Source organism: Pyrenophora tritici-repentis, chromosome 1 (assembly GCF_003171515.1).
Source record: "Pyrenophora tritici-repentis strain M4 chromosome 1, whole genome shotgun sequence".
Classification (NCBI taxonomy): Eukaryota; Fungi; Ascomycota; class Dothideomycetes; order Pleosporales; family Pleosporaceae; genus Pyrenophora; species Pyrenophora tritici-repentis.
The window spans coordinates 1,116,523-1,132,312 of NC_089390.1; the positions used below are offsets into that span (position 1 = coordinate 1,116,523).

The window sequence follows — 15,790 nt, forward strand, 5'->3', positions numbered from 1 at the left end:
CTTGCATATAGCTGACGCATACCCCCCCTGCATCCACCATACATTTTATCGCCTCTCGCCTCTGCTCAAACCCAGCCAACAGATCGCTGACACATCTCGAAGAAAAAACATCTCCAAAAGACTGCGCGTGGCGTACTTGGCTGCATGCAGCTTGCCGAGAATAGCTGCGTGCCTCGCCACGCTCTTCTCAGCCTTGCCCTGCATAGCCGCAGGTCAACAAGGGCGGCATGCGCTTCCGCAACACTCAACGTCATACCTCTCTATTCGCTTCCTGCACCCTCGGAACTGTCCGGGTCGTGTACATCTGCAGAGTAATGTTGAGGTAACGTGTGTCGTCGGAAACGTCCCAAGACTGCTACCATGGGTCGACGCTGTTAGGCTCTCCATGACATGTGTCTTGCATCATGTCAAACCACGCGGTCGCTACCTTTTGCACTGTACCATGGTTCGCCAGTGTTCTCGCCGACTCGATGCTAGTTCGGTTCTGTAATCCGCCGTCATCTTATATCGGTAGCGCTTTCGCCCTGGTCAGGTGTAGAGTGCGGGGAAGGGATTACCCATCGCTACATCACTTACAAAGTCTATCTGCTCAAGTGCAGCGCATGTCAATGCCCACTGACGGGATGTCGTGTTTCAACCACGGCGGCATTTATGCGGGTCGTGCAAAATCAACCAGGACTTTATCGCGAGAAATTGGTAGATGACTATTGTTTCTAGTTAGTCAACGTAGTCTGCATTGTGGTGTCCGGTTGGCTATCAATACATCAACGGCAGCGACTAAGATTCGTGTACCGTAAACCATCCCGCTTTCTTCTCCTTTTGGTCTCTGAAGTAGCAAGCAAACGACTCTGACTCTTCCAGTTGTTTGGTTTGTTCGATCAGTATGGCGGTTCCCAGTGCCGGAAACCTCTCAATCAGCCGTAAAAATGCGGCATGGAATAGGAATATCTTGTTGCGTAGGACCGCCTTGGCAATCATTGCCCAGGACCCATCATTCCACTGATCCATGTGATAGCTATGGTACCAATCGATCCACCAGCCCAGGTCTCTTGGTTCCATCTGTTCTGTAACAGTGATGAACCTCTCTGTCAGCAGATAGACAAAGTGAGGCGAGTCGTAGACTTCACCCAGCTCCCAGAGAGTTACATAGCCCAGTAGGCGCCGAAAGTTATACTGATGCTGCGCGGCCCACTTGGACATGCCCGCCATGCCACTTACAGTGCTCACGACTTCCTGCTCCTCGAGTTCGTTGTTATATAGGTACTTGACGAACAAGCGGAGGAAGAGAGGGTCCTTGTTTTGCACAGAGATGACCTGTTTCCCTTCTGACATGGCCAACATGTTCTGTTTGAAAAAGAAGTGTGGTGTTGTATTCAATGCGGAGCTACGCAGACGCTTCTCGAACCAACTGCATCGCTGTAAGATGTATCTGTGGGCGTGCAGCTCGCTGGTGGACCCGTCATGGTTCACGATGATCTCGACGTCGAAGGGAGCTTTGTCGTAACCCGGGAAGTCATAAATCGTTGGTTGTGAATATGGGATGTAAGGAGGCATGACTGTGGTTTGACGTAGTTCGTGAGCGAAATTTCAAGGGTCTTATAGCCGCTGGAACTTTGTGCGCAAGTGGTATTGCTACAGGTCAAGCGATGGAGAGCAGCAATCAGATGAGACGCATGGTAGCAAGCAAAAACTGCTTTTAGAATGGTCAGTGATTGTCTGTATATTCCATTTGTAGAAGCTCTTGGACAAATACCAGAGGCATTACGAGTGGGTACCTGGGGGGGGTACGAGGTGCTTTGAGAGATCCGTGTACGCAGCAATGCCGCGTTTTCTTAGCAAGAATACATCCATGCCCTTCATGGTAGACGATAGGATGAAGATTTCCATGACTTGATGCTGGCATGGCGGGGGTGGCTGGAATGAAATGATTTGTGCACGGCAAGAGCAGGAAGTGAGTGAAAAACTTCCACCTTAGGCATCGGAAGACACGAGAGGGGAAGGCGCAAAGGACCCAGCCTCAATGATATGTCACGTGACAAACATAGGATACTTCCAGAAACAAAGCCTCATACAGTACCTCTACATATCAGACAATCAAAGTGTGCCTGAAGATACTTAATTCCAGATATTGCAAATGAAAAGCGCGTTTTCGTTTCGCCCCGGCTTGACAGATAGGCACCGAGCAGTGTAAGGCTCTCATCGCCGAACTCTAATATATCATACCTGCTCAGTATAGGTAGTTTGAACTGCCTATGTATTCAGAACCACCATAAGAGTAACAGGTGCTTGAGCCAAGAATTCTTTCACAGCATCAATGCAAAGCATGGACGTGATGTGTCTTATCTAAAGTATTAAGTTGTTCTATGTCTATAAGCCCCCAGCTAGCACCCAGTCAACGCCAGTCTATTCTACTCCATCCATCTCTTCCGCTTCCACCTCTTCATCTTCCACCACCTCTATTTCGTCCACGAGGTCCTTTGAGCCGCTCCCTTCGCCCTCCTTGTCGAACTCCCTAATATCATGCATTGTTCTCATGAAGCGGTGATGATACTTGCTCACCTCTTGGGCGTCTGATTGAAACTTTTCTATCTTCAATTCAAGGGCATTCCGTAACTCAAATTCCCGGAAGAATTCCTTTTCGTATACAGCAATTTTCTCGATCGTCCTATCTGTCTCCTTCGTGAGTTCTAAAGCTAACGCGAACTGGGTACCCATCTCTGTCTCGGGTGACATTTTCTCGCATAGAGTGAAGAGCGCAGTCCTCGCTTCGTCACGCTCTTTGTCGACAGCTTCCTCCTCAAGCAGAAGTTCCTCGAGTTGTTTGGTGACAGCATCGGTCTTTGCCTGCTCACTGTCTATTTCCGCCTGGGCATTGAGCTTCATTGCCGATTCTTTCACCACATACATCATGGCTGCCGACCAGATGAGGACAGATGTCTTGGATGCCGATGCATTGCTCAACCCTGCTGGATAATGGCTGAAACCACCGCCGTTGTGGATATAGCCGTCAGCCAGCTTTGTCCAGCCAATCTCGGAGATTTCGGACTGTTCGGGCTTGTAGACGAGGTATATGACGGCCTGTTCGATGTGGTATGGACCATTGCTACTCCATTCTTGTAAAGTCGTGGGCAGTATCGCGCAAAGGGTTTCGGTGAGGGCCATCAGGTAGTTGGAGTAGTGGTGCGACGCTTGTTCGCGCAGGCGCGGGATACATTCGTTCGAGTAGCCAACGTCGACCAAAGGGAATTCCAGTGGCTTGTTCCAGTCGGCTTTGAGGACTTCATTGAGGCGTTTCTGCAGCGCATTGACAAATGTGATCGTCCTCTTGATCCGATCCGGAACCAATCGCCACACCCGAAGCTTCTTGCTGCTCGAAGCCTTGCCCTTTGCGATACCGGTAGTTGCCAGCTTTGCTAGCTGTGGCTGGGGAGCTCTGTACATCTCGTGAGCCTCGTATTCGCCTGGCTTCTTCGCGTGCTCGACATAGTAATCGCTCCACATGTACGCCCGATATGAAGCTGGCTCTCGCGCGCTGAGCTTCAATTGCACCTTGTACTTGTCGGCCTTGAAGTTGTCAATGGTGTTCGCAAGCTGGGCATCGACAGCGTTGAATGTGCCTGGCTTGATCTCGCCACAGAGCTCATGATTGTAGCCCTTGACGTAGCCGAGCATATACTTACTGATCTCGTACAGCTCTTCCACGGTTGGAGAGTAGCCATCGTCGTTTACGAGTTGCTGGTGGTAGATGCCGGGTTGGTTCGCTGCCTGGTCCCAAAGCTTGTCCAGGATCGCTGCGAGTACTGCGTCGTTGTTGCGGTCGAACGCAAGATTGCCAAACGCCACTGACTGAAGAAGCCTAGGATAATTCTTGAAGCGCTGTGAGCTCGTCATCTATGACCTGGCGCGCAAGGCCTTGGTGACCAGACTCGATGTAGACTTGCTCCCCAACGCGCCTTTGACTCTTGCAGCTCGGTTCTGTCTAGTGCTGGGATATTTCTTTGAAGTACCTCTTGCAACAAGACCATGTCGACGAGGTCTATTGCTGGTGCCAATGTCCCTTCGTAGCCGGCTGGTGTATGCTTTGCCAACTCTTCCTCCTCCTCTTCCGTTATTATAAGTGGCATTCTGTTTGTCGTCGTTGCCATATCCTCTTCGTCGTCTGGACCTGCTTGATCTGTGCCGTTGAACTTCTTCGCTAGTTTTAGAAACTCCTCGCTGCGCAGAGGTAAACTGCGATGATGTAAGGGAGCTTGACTGATCCACGGTAAAGGAAATGCGGGTCTGACAATAGGTAGACTTGGGGCGTTGGCCTGTGAGATGGTGCGCTTTTTGTTGATGGATGGCGCCATCTTCCTGCTGTACGTCAGATGTGTTCTTGAGAGACTTCGGTACCGTTTGAAAAATAACAGAACGCTATGTTGTCATTCAAAGGGGGGGCAAAACGAGTGGGAGAATCTGGGGAGAGAAACGTTCATGCAGGTGGGTCGGTATTTATTGCCGCCAAGACATGAGCGGTGATGGTGAAGCCAAAAACGCGCGTTTAGGCAATCCTCACCACGTATCATACGATGAACTAGCTCATAGGAATTTGAGCGTTTAATGATGTGCGTGCCAAGGATAGATCAAGCGATGAAGAGACTGGGTCATACCATACCTAGGTAGCAGTAATCTTCTCTTTCACTTCACCATAGGTTCCACGCGCTAGTCTCGACGCGCTAGCCCACACGCTAGGCTGCAGTATTTAATACGCGGAAATCTTCGCCAGCAACCCGTCAACCCGCAGCTTCTTCCCTCTTTGTAGCACATATCCATGCTCCTTACAAACACCGCTTGTCTAATCTTTACTACCTCACGAATGACAACATAGTGCTCTACTATTTTTCAACAAAGCAAGTCAAGGCCATAACGAACACTCACTAAATGGACTGCCTCAACAGACAAGATGTCCAACAAGATCACCTACGGCAAGAAGACGGGCCAAGCTAGCTCGAAACCCCCTTCGTCAACCGCCAGCAAACTACAAGTCACTGCTAGCAGCAGTGGCGACGCTAGCGATAACAACACCGACAGTAACGACGACGAGGGCGAAGCAGATAGCGAAGCAGATAGCGATGATGATGATGCCAGCAGCACACCTCAGAAACCCGTAGCCAAGAGACTCAAGACCAACCCTCCCCCCGAACCACTGGCGTCCACAACATCCTCATCTAAGAAGCCTGTAACCAAGAATTTTGCGAAGTCGATACCGTCTTGGAGCGACGATGGGCAGGCTGTGGACGCCTTGGATCAAGTAGCTCAAGAGATCAAACAGCTCAGCGGCAATCTGGGGAACCTCCGCGTGCAAGTGGCCGGTTCCTGTGGCCAAAATCACGTTCTCGCGCAGCAGTTGCACACGCTGCAGACCCAATCAACCGAAGATGCGAAGGTGGCAAAGCTTGCGACCGAGGTGGCTGGAAGAACAGCACATATGGCAGCGGACAAGACGTCGGAAAAACTGCGTATACAAGAAGCCGAGAACCAACGATTGCGCGAAAAGGTTCTCGAGTCTAACACCAGTCGGAAATACGAGTTTTCGATCAAGCAAATCCAGGAAGTGCAGATCGTCGAGCTGAAGAGCACCATTGCGGACATGCAGAAGGCCGAGAAAGCGCGCGAACAAGAGGCCAGTCGGGATTACAGGGCCAAGGTTGACGATATGAACACACTGCAGAATGCACACGCCCTAGAAGCCGAGCAGCATCTTGATACTGTCAGGGAGAATGCCCAAGAGATTTATGGCCTCAAGTTGGAGGTCACTATGATCGACTTCTACAAGCAAGCTGCCGCTTCCGAAAAGAAGTACGCAAAGACCCTGAAAGATGCGCTACAAGACCAAACCGACCACGTTGCCACTCAGAAAGACGCTGTGAAGAAGCTGGAGGCAGAAATTCTCGCCAAAGACCAGAAGATTAAGGAATGTATGGAGGTTGAGGCAAGGCTGTCAGAGGAATTGCAGAAGGAGAAAAAAGCTGCAATGAGCGATGTGCTATACCATCTGAACGACTACCAAGGTGAGGACCTTCCTACCGATATGAACACATACCTACTTCTTTCCTACATTAGATATTTGTTTTGTTGCTTTTTTGCGTACTTAGATAAATCTTAGATGATAATTCCAAGTTTCGGTTGCTTGAAACGCGCGTTTTGACGGTGACATGGTGAAGAACATGTTGCTTCTGTGGGTATACAACATATCATTTCCGTTAGTGGAGTGGTCCCAAGAGTAGATTGGTGGATACATACGGCGTTTGAACTAGCATATATAGAACAGCAGTCCCCATGTATGTGCCTAGGCCAGCTCAACACATATATTTGACGAATGAAAGTAGGTGCAGTGGAGAAGTGCGAAGGTTAAAAATCCATATCGATTAGGCTGTAAATAGATGTATACTTCCAGGTTCCAGTGTTACAGCTCCGACGATCATAGTTTTTATTACGTAGAAATAAGCAGGCTATTGGAATGGAGCAGACCGGCACATATGTCACGGAGTATGGTATATCTAATGGGGAAACCAATGTATTATAGCGATACCACGGTGACGGTGCAGATAAAAAAATAGCAATAAATAGACATAGTGGTATAAGCATAAGCAGAACAAGGAATAATAAACAAACAGTAACAGGCAGTAAGTGCAGACAGAAGCAGAAACTAAATAAGCGATAGTACTAGTAGAACTAGAAACAGCAGTAGGTATTGGTACAAGAAGAAGTAGAAACAGCAGCAGGTGATAGCGCAGATAATAGCAGCAACAAAACAGATAATAGTATAGACAGAAACAAAAATATAAACAGATATAGCAGTGGATATCAGTAGTACAAGAAGAAGCAGAAATAAAAACAGTAGCTGTTGGAAGGCCTTGTACGATCGTACGGTGAATAACAGTAGCTAAGGTAATCTTGTGTATTGGTATTCTGGTGTATGATGATTCTACGAATGTGGGGGCTACGAAGGTATACATAACGTTGGGTCCGAGTTGGGCCGAAGTAGGATCGAGGCGGTACATTGGGCCTTATTAGGCGACACACCGTGTGTATGCCGACAGTAGCAGAAATTAGCACAGGTTAAACAGAAACAGCAATAGATATCAGTACAAGAAGCAGAAATAGAAACAGCAGTAGGCCTTAGTACAAGTAGAAACAGAAACAGCAACAGCAACAGGCATCAGTATAGGTAGAAACAAAAATAGCAGCAGAAATTCGTACAGGTAGCAACAGAAACAGAAGTCAGCAGTAACAAATGAGATCAGAAACAGAAGTAGATACTGGTACAGGTAAAACAGAAACATATTAACAACGCGGAAAGACAAACTTTAAAGCAGTAGTACAGGAGAAACCGAAAAAAGACACAAAGGGATACAAAACGGTACAGGATACATGACGGTGGGGGAATGGGATCGACTCAAGTATGCTTTGCACTTCCGGATTCTTTCCGCTTCTTCGCTCGCTTGGTCTTGGTATCGTAGTCTTTGATGAATTTGCGCTTGAACGAAGAAGGGCGCAGCCAGTACGAGACTTGATCGGGTGTGCCGAAGGACCGATCAATTACAGTGAGAGGATATAACATCATATTGCTTCGGTCTTGTCGAATACAGAAGTTCTGGTGATTGACGCATTCTCGCCGCGGAGTGAGGAGAGCAAGAGCTGGAGCTTGGCATCGGGGTTGGAAGGAGCGGAGGCAGAAATATCGACGGTGGAGGCGGTGAAGGCGGTGAAGGCGGTGAAGGCAGTGAAGGCTAGTGATAGAGAAGTTAGTGATGGTTCTAGACTAGCGAGGTTTGAATAAGTGCAGAGTGCTATGTTGTCACTCAGGGGGGCATGATGATAGAAAAATGGGTATCATGAAATAATCTGGAACTAAAATGTTGCAAAGAAGAAGAGTGAAGGGGGAGTGGAGCTGGGAGTGAGTGAAAATTCTTTTATCCCCCGCGTTGGACGAGGAAGGCACGAGGGGGGAAGGCACAATGGAAGAGGGCACAGGCCCCACGGAACTTCATGTCTGCCACGACGCCAGTCATGCTTCAGCATACTGCAACTTCATATTTAGGGCGCCCATGAAGGGACCAGGAGTGATACACCATATTCTAGCTGGGCCCTCTGGAATGACAAGGGTGCCTTGTGAGTACTACAAGTTGGCGAACCCCGTGACTATGACAAGCAGGAAGCGCAATATTGGTCTACGCAAGAGTAATATACGGTATCCAGTATCATGTTCTACGCATTCAAGGGATCTAAAGTAGAGGGTGTTAGGTAGAACGAACTATAAGAGGTTAATCGGTACATACATGTTGTCACTAGGGTATCACGTGACTAGTGTTCAAACCCGATGTCTATCAACGTAATCTACATGTAAGGGGATGCTGGTAGAGATGGGCATGGTCCTTGAAGTCGTATTAAATGCTGTTTCTCGAGTCAATAAAGAGCCAGACCTTGACTTGCTGGGCCTTGTGGGTGTTTTCCGTGGCCTCTTGCATCTCCTGGTCGAACTGGGGCATTGCGGGCACGGGTCACGGTACCTGGGGCACCAGTTGACGTTGAGAGAATCGGTGAAGCGCGTAAGATCTTTGCTTCGTGTCTTCTTGCTTGGGTGGCAATCGAGGGTCACCAGGCAGAGCGACTGACGGTTGGCAGTGCCTTTGTTGTAATCGAAGTTGTAAGCATCGCGGTCTTGGAGGCGCAGTTGATGCACCATATTATCGAGCTCTTTCCCTAGTTGCTCTCTACCAATGTCGAAGAAGTAGAAATGTATCCCTTAGAAGTGTTGATGTCCTATTCGACGACGTATAGGATGTAATAACGCTTCTTGACTTTGCAATCGCTATAGCTTAGGCAAGAACTATATCTCTTGTGTGCCAAATATGACACGTCTTAGCACAGCGATTCATCATAAGCTTCGTCGCCGAAAGATGCCGGCAAACGTTACTGAGGTCGTCAAGGGCGATGATGTTTAGTCCAGGAACATAAGTCTTTTAGCGAAGGGGGTTTCCACATCTCATATATGCCATATGAGATAATCAGAGTAGCTCCGCTGAGAGTATCGCACCTCGCGTGACTTCATTGCGTCTCTCCTACTCAATGTCAATGCTTGCCCTTTGCATCCCCAGCAGAGACTGAAGCGAGGTACCCAGCTCTTCGTCCTGGTCAACTTCACCATAACCTACTGTGGAATAAGAAGATATCACCACTAGTCGACACGACCTCAGCAATCTGCTTCCTCCTTACAGCTACTCGAAATGTGATCAAGACCGCGCACTAAGTCCTCAACTCGTACAAGAACGATTTATCATTAAAGCATACTAAGTTTGCCAGCGAGGCATCCGGCCGCCGCCTTGTAACTGCCCTGGAAACGCCTGAAGAATTGTGCGAAAGGAACGGGGTATCTGCCTATCCAAGCTCTTCAAAACACCATCATGACCCGACGACCTCAACCCAGCCCTCTCTGTTGCGCTCCTCCCTAGAGCCGTCGTCGGCGATGAGCTCCTTTGCGAGACCGTCCTTTGCGCCCCGCCGCCTCGCACGCTCACGCACCGAGCGCTCCTCCTTTTCGCACTCGCGAATGGCCTCGACGACCTCCAGCTCCTCAAAGCGGGCGTCCTGGAGATTGAGCTTCTGCCATTGAGGATGCTTCTGGCAGCGCTTCTTAAGACAGGCCGTCTCCTTGGCCTCGACATCCATGTCGATTGCATCACCGTCGGTGGCGGAAATTTGCTCGTCGGTCGGGGACAGCGTCGAGTGGGTAAATGCTGCACGCCCGTGTCTGCTGTTCCGCCACAGGAGAAACTCTGCGTCGGACCAGCTCAGCCGCGAGTCGTAGCCGCAAAAGTCCTTCATCTTGAGCTTCTCGCGGTCCGCCAGACGCACAGCCTGTTCCTTTGCCATGCTGACAAACTTCTCGCGGTCCTTGAGCACCTCCAGTCGGTCTTTGAGTTGTGACTTCTCCTTGTGCAACGCGGTCAGCCGCTCAATCTCGCCCGCAGTCAACGCAAGGTCCTCGCCGTTGGATGGGAACGTCGCGCGTGACGGAGAAGCTGTCTGCGGAGGGGTGAGGACGCCAGTGCCGAGATTCTTGAATGCCTGAATGTTTGGTGATGCATCGACCAGCGCCTTAAGATCCTTTGCTCGCAGCGTCCCCCCGAGCGGCGTTGGCTCCTCGTCCTCCTCGTCCGTCTTCTTCTTCTTCTTTTTCGTCCCATTCGTCGCCTTTGCACCCGCCGTCCGATGTAGCTGCTCCGACATGAAGAGCACGCCACACTCGTCCGTGCAGTACTTGCTCACCCTGTCCTTGGCCAACCGCGCCGGCTTCCGACAGCCATCCCGTCTGCACATTGGCTTCCAGGTGGTGTGGCCTTTGCCATTCTCCTCACACAGCGGACATATGAACTTGTCGACCAGCTCCTCGTCCGCTTGCTTCATATTAACGCAGTCGCCGTGGAACCAGTCGTCACACCCGCCATCGCAGCCAATCATCCACTTGTGGTTGTCCGGCTTCTTGCACAGACAGTACAGGTTATGGTCCTCGGATGAGTCGTCTTCGTCGGTCGCGTGGGTTTGCGAGCAGTTGTCGGGCGCGGGCGAGGATTCGAGAGCGGGCGTGCCCTTTTTCAGCTTGGGCGGCCTCGACGCGCGCGCGGTAGGCGTGACGGAGCGCGCGCCATCTTCCGTCTCGACTCTGCGTTTCTTATTCGGCTTGGACGTCTTTGCAGTTCCCTTTTTCTTGACTGTCGACCCGGACGGCGCTGGCCGCTTCTTGGTTGGTCTGGGTTCGACTACAATACCATCAGAAACACTGGCATGTCGTTTCCGCAGGCCCAGTTCGCCCTGTTTGGCCAGCTCGAGTGCCTTGAGAGTGTCAACGTCTATGGTGTCGGCGGAAAGCTCGGGTTGTCGGTCCTGGGCTGGCGGCGTGCTTTCGCGCGGGGTGGCCGAGGGCTCATTTTTGATAAAAGGCAGCGTGTCGCGCACTGCAGGCTCCGCGTCATCCATGGCAGCTTCGTCCTGCATCTGCTCCTGCAGCGCCGTGGACAAATTTTGGATAGGAGCGAGGACGGGCGCAGGCGAGGTCCGCGAGAGTTGGGACTGCCGCCGCTTCTGCTCTTCGGGCGAATTAGAGCCATGGTGGTAATGCTCGAGCGTCGGCGAGTGGGCCTGGGGCGGTTCGACGGGCGGCGAGGGCTCGACTGGCGCGTGGAGAGAGCCGATGCTGCTGGTGCGTCGCGGAGCCGTCGAAAAGGCCGTGGGGGAGGGAAGTTCTCTCGGGGCGTATTGCTTGCCGTTGCCCAGCGTCGCCAGCGTCGTCAGGGCATCGGCAGCTTCAGTTGTCGTCGTCATGGTCTGCGTAACCGACGGGCGCCGCTCGGGGGCAGCCTCGTGGTTGAGGAGGGAGTCGATGCTGCTCATTGTGTGCTTATCGTCAGGTAGGGCATGGCGCGACGAGCAATTGAGGTGAGGGCCGAAACGAAACAATGTTCGCGTGGTGGCGGCTGGTGTGCAAAATGGAGCCGTTTCAATCAGCTTGGCGCGCAAGCGCTCGAGGGCGGGCGTAGCGGCGTAGCCTTGCTCGACTCGATACCTCGTCTGATACGTTGACGCTGACAAATGCGCTTAACTACAGTACATGTTAAGAATATGTTAGGTTCAGTCCAGGTCGGCGAGGTGAGGTTCGTGGAGTAAGCCCGAGCAGAAGGACCGACGCGGAATGATGATCTGTCATGTACGTCCTAAGATCATCATAACAACAAGTAGATAGAACAATAGCTCTTAGTGAAGTTCAATCCAATACAGGGTTACCTTTCGTACCTCTACTCGGTCGCCTATGGTAGTCATACCACCAGAGGAGACCTTGTTCTAACAGGTTATGAGCCCGGTTGCCTAACCCAACGTTATTGTTTTCAAACACCTACCCGAGTCACGAAGGACTCAGATTCAAGAAGGAATCAGAAAAGAAAAGAAGTCGTGTACAACGCGGTTAACACGCAATCACACTTAAAGACCTCAGACTCTGAACCCGAGGAAATTGAGACATGCCGTCTCTCAAAAGACATTGTCGGTAAGGCCTCTCCATCTACTTGGGCTGCCGACACTGGCGCCTCCTCCCACATGTCTGACCAACCCTCATTGTTTAGACGAATGATCAAGATCAAGCGAAGACTAGTTCGGGTTGGAGGGGGAGAATTATATGCAGACTGGAAAGGAGAAGCTCAAGTGGTGTGTAAAGACGGATCGTCGACATGGTTGTCAGAAGTACTGCTTGTACCTAACCTTGGAGTCAATTTGTTATCAGGGAGAAGAATTTGCGCAGCAGGCCTGAAGGGTCGTTTCAATTCACACGTACTATGCTTCAAACTAGGAAAGGAGATCATTATTAAAGCAACTATGGACGACGGCCTCTACGTAGTGTCACACATTGCCGATGGATACCACGAGACAGCATTCCTAGGCACGGAACCCCATACACCAGTTAAGAGCGAGCTTAAGGTTAATGAAAAGGAGAGATACCTGCTGTATCACAGACGTTTCGCACACCTAGGACCTACAAAGATTGCCAAACTCCACGAAGTTACAACTCTCCAGAAGAAGATTCAAGTTCCAGAGAAGATTGAAATCTGCGAAGTGTGTTCCCTGACAAAGATGAAGAACAGCATCCCTAAGCAGCTAAGAGAGCACAAGGCCACGAAGCTAGCCTTAGTACAGTTTGACATTGCTGGACCCTTTCCAACATCTCTACGAGGAAACAGGTGGTTCCTCCAAATTATTGATAGCTACACGCGGAAAAACTGGGTTATCCCGCTGAAGAAAAAGGGAGACGCACAACGGGAACTCCGAATCTGGAAGACCTTTGTAGAACATCAAACTGGCGAGAAAGTCAAAGCTGCTGGAACCGACAATGCACCAGAACTTCTACAGCAAGCTGAGGAATGGAGAGTTACACAAGGCGTGGAAATTCAGCCTACAACAATTGCTTCCTCACACCAGAATGGACCAGCCGAGCGAAACATCCAAACTGCTGAAGCTGATATGAGAGCAATGTTGAAAGACGCTGGTTTACCAATTGAGTTTTGGGATGAAGCTGTCGAAGCAGACGCATACCTACGCAACCGTACAAACACAGGACCTATGATCAATGGAAAGCAAGTCAGTCCTGAAGAGGCATTCACAGGAACGAAACCATCCATTGACCACATCCGTGTATGGGGGAGCAAATGCTATTCGTACATCAACCCTAAAACGATTCCAGCAGACCAACGACATGACAAGCTCGTGGACCGTGGCAGAATTGGAGTATTTATGGGATATTCTGAGACAACAAATAAGCAGTTCAAGTTCTATTCGCCAGAGCTTGGATACACCTCAAGGACAAGCCGATTGTCAGTGGACGAATACACCCCTGGAGGGAAAGTTGAACTACGACTGCGAAACATACCAGCTGGACCACAAGGAACGCAGAATACGATGCCAGACCGAAAACCAAGAGGAAGACCTAGGAAGGATCTAGAATTATCTCCTGCCGAACGAATGGAACCAACTCCTACCGAACGAATGGAACCATCTCCTGCAGAACCAATGGAACCATCTCCTACCGAACCAATGGAACCATCTCCTGCAGAACCAATAGAACCAGTTTCCGAGAACCTAATGGAACCATCTTCGGCAGAGCTAACTCATGAACCAGTGAAGCGTCACAGAGGAAGACCAAGGAGGCTAACTACTATTCCTCCTACTGCACCATCTGATGAGCGGGTTCCTAATCTTGTGAACGAAGAGGGGCCCGAAGAACCGTGTACCCAGTCTGTACGAGAAAAGGAGATTCCACGATACTTCACTAGACAAGCCAAACGGAAGAGGTCTAACGAAGAGATTGTTGAGGACGAGAGATTTAGCAAGATCGTTAAAGCTATGCTAGCCCAAGTTGGCCTTACAGAAGAGCAAACACGACTATCTGAGAAGGCTTTCGCAGCAACCGAGATCGCAGGAATCCAGATCCCCCAGACACACGAGCAAGCTATCAACGACCCAAAGTATGGAAAGCAATGGAAAGCAGCAATACTTGAAGAGATAATCGCGTTAATAGAGAATCGAACCTGGGAGGAAGTTCCAAAGCCAAAAGACGCGAACATGGTTGATTCAAAGTGGGTTTTTACAGTCAAAACGAATCTCGACGGGACTGTTGAGAGGTTTAAGGCACGCCTTGTGGCAAGAGGTTTTACGCAAGCACACGGAACAGACTACAACGAGACTTTTGCCCCGACAGTCCGCATGGACACCTTACGTCTGTTTATGGCCACTGTCGCAGCGGAAAACCTGGAATGTTTCCACTTTGACATTAAGAATGCATTCACAGAGTCGCACTTGAAGGAAGAGATCTTTCTTAAGCAACCCCAAGGAGTAGAAGTCAAAAAAGGATACGTCCTTAGAGTTCTCCGCAGCTTATACGGACTCAAACAGGCTGCTCGCGACTGGAACTTGTTGATAAAGAAAGAACTTCTGGCATGGGGATTCGTACAAAGCCTCGCAGACCCGTGCATGTTTATCCACAAAGAAAAACAACTCCGTATCCTCGTCTACGTTGATGACATTGCTGCTGCTGCAAAAGATCGAGCTCAAATTGATTGGTTCTACGAGAAGCTTTCTGGAAGATTCAACACCAAGAACCTGGGGGAGATTCATAAGATCCTTGGAGTACGAGTTACGCGAGACAGAAAGCGCCGCACAATCTACCTCGATCAAGAGCAGTACCTACACGCAGTACTTGACAAGTTTGGAATGTCTAGCAAACAACACAGAGACAAGAAGATTCCATCTGCAGATTACACTTCATTTAGGCCAGCCACTGACAACGACACCCGAATCGACATCACTGAATACCAGCAAGTGATAGGGAGCCTTATGTTTGCTATGGTTCTTACACGTCCAGACATTGCATTCACCCTCGGAAAGCTAAGCCAATACATGAGCGATCCAGCAGAACACCATGGCCATGCGTTGAAGAACCTGCTACGATATCTAAGGTCGACAGTGACATTGAAGCTACGCTACGGACCAGGGGGAGTACACTCGCAATTTGTCATCTACTCTGATGCTGACTGGGCAAGCGACATGGTAGACCGAAAGAGCGTTTCAGGGAGCACTGCAATGTTCTACGGAGGTCCAATATCATGGTCTAGCAAGAAGCAACGGTCTGTTGCAACGTCAAGCTGCGAATCTGAATACATCGCACTATCAACATGCTGCAAGCAAGGCCAGTGGATTGCTCAAATGTTTAGAGATCTTGGGTTCCCAAAGTACATTGGAAAAGACACCAACAAGGTCCAGATGCTAGGAGACAACCAGGGTGCCATTGCACTTACAAAGAACCCTCACCTTCACGAAAGATCAAAGCACATCGACGTCTGTTATCATTTTATCCGAGACCTAGCAGAACAAGGCAAACTCGATGTGGCCTACGTTCCAACTGCAGACATGGTGGCTGATGGAATGACAAAGCCATTGCAGCGAGTCGCATTCGAGAGATTCAAGAACCAATTAGGAGTTGTCCTTGGACCGGACCTGCCCTGAGGGGGAGTGTTAAGAATATGTTAGGTTCAGTCCAGGTCGGCGAGGTGAGGTTCGTGGAGTAAGCCCGAGCAGAAGGACCGACGCGGAATGATGATCTGTCATGTACGTCCTAAGATCATCATAACAACAAGTAGATAGAACAATAGCTCTTAGTGAAGTTCAATCCAATACAGGGTTACCTTTCGTACCTCTACTCGGTCGC

At 50.0% G+C, this 15,790-nt stretch overlaps 7 protein-coding genes across 7 annotated transcripts; 2 read left to right on the top strand and 5 right to left on the bottom strand.

Moving 5' to 3' along the window:
* Positions 1–777: 777 nt before the first annotated feature.
* On the bottom strand, positions 778–1,554 carry PtrM4_004320 (BTB domain containing protein; the record flags this gene model as incomplete). The annotated part of the gene is made up of 1 exon (XM_001930453.2): positions 778–1,554. One exon carries the CDS (start codon positions 1,552–1,554, stop codon positions 778–780), a length of 777 nt encoding a protein of 258 aa, XP_001930488.2.
* Positions 1,555–2,403: 849 nt separating this feature from the next.
* On the bottom strand, positions 2,404–4,349 carry PtrM4_004330 (uncharacterized protein; the record flags this gene model as incomplete). Its single annotated transcript, XM_066102717.1, has 2 exons — positions 2,404–3,867; positions 3,927–4,349. 2 exons carry the CDS (start codon positions 4,347–4,349, stop codon positions 2,404–2,406), a joined length of 1,887 nt encoding a protein of 628 aa, XP_065964919.1.
* Positions 4,350–5,467: 1,118 nt separating this feature from the next.
* Positions 5,468–6,145, top strand: PtrM4_004340 (Spc7 multi-domain protein; the record flags this gene model as incomplete). Its single annotated transcript, XM_066102718.1, has 1 exon — positions 5,468–6,145. The coding sequence occupies one exon, from the start codon at positions 5,468–5,470 to the stop codon at positions 6,143–6,145; it is 678 nt and encodes a 225-aa protein (XP_065964920.1).
* Positions 6,146–7,438: 1,293 nt separating this feature from the next.
* Positions 7,439–7,606, bottom strand: PtrM4_004350 (uncharacterized protein; the record flags this gene model as incomplete). The annotated part of the gene is made up of 1 exon (XM_066102719.1): positions 7,439–7,606. The coding sequence occupies one exon, from the start codon at positions 7,604–7,606 to the stop codon at positions 7,439–7,441; it is 168 nt and encodes a 55-aa protein (XP_065964921.1).
* Positions 7,607–8,379: 773 nt separating this feature from the next.
* Positions 8,380–8,531, bottom strand: PtrM4_004360 (uncharacterized protein; the record flags this gene model as incomplete). The annotated part of the gene is made up of 2 exons (XM_066102720.1): positions 8,380–8,417; positions 8,465–8,531. 2 exons carry the CDS (start codon positions 8,529–8,531, stop codon positions 8,380–8,382), a joined length of 105 nt encoding a protein of 34 aa, XP_065964922.1.
* Positions 8,532–9,444: 913 nt separating this feature from the next.
* Positions 9,445–11,433, bottom strand: PtrM4_004370 (TNG2, Chromatin remodeling protein, contains PhD zinc finger; the record flags this gene model as incomplete). Its single annotated transcript, XM_066102721.1, has 2 exons — positions 9,445–10,149; positions 10,312–11,433. 2 exons carry the CDS (start codon positions 11,431–11,433, stop codon positions 9,445–9,447), a joined length of 1,827 nt encoding a protein of 608 aa, XP_065964923.1.
* Positions 11,434–12,408: 975 nt separating this feature from the next.
* On the top strand, positions 12,409–15,588 carry PtrM4_004380 (uncharacterized protein; the record flags this gene model as incomplete). The annotated part of the gene is made up of 1 exon (XM_066102722.1): positions 12,409–15,588. One exon carries the CDS (start codon positions 12,409–12,411, stop codon positions 15,586–15,588), a length of 3,180 nt encoding a protein of 1,059 aa, XP_065964924.1.
* Positions 15,589–15,790: the final 202 nt, after the last annotated feature.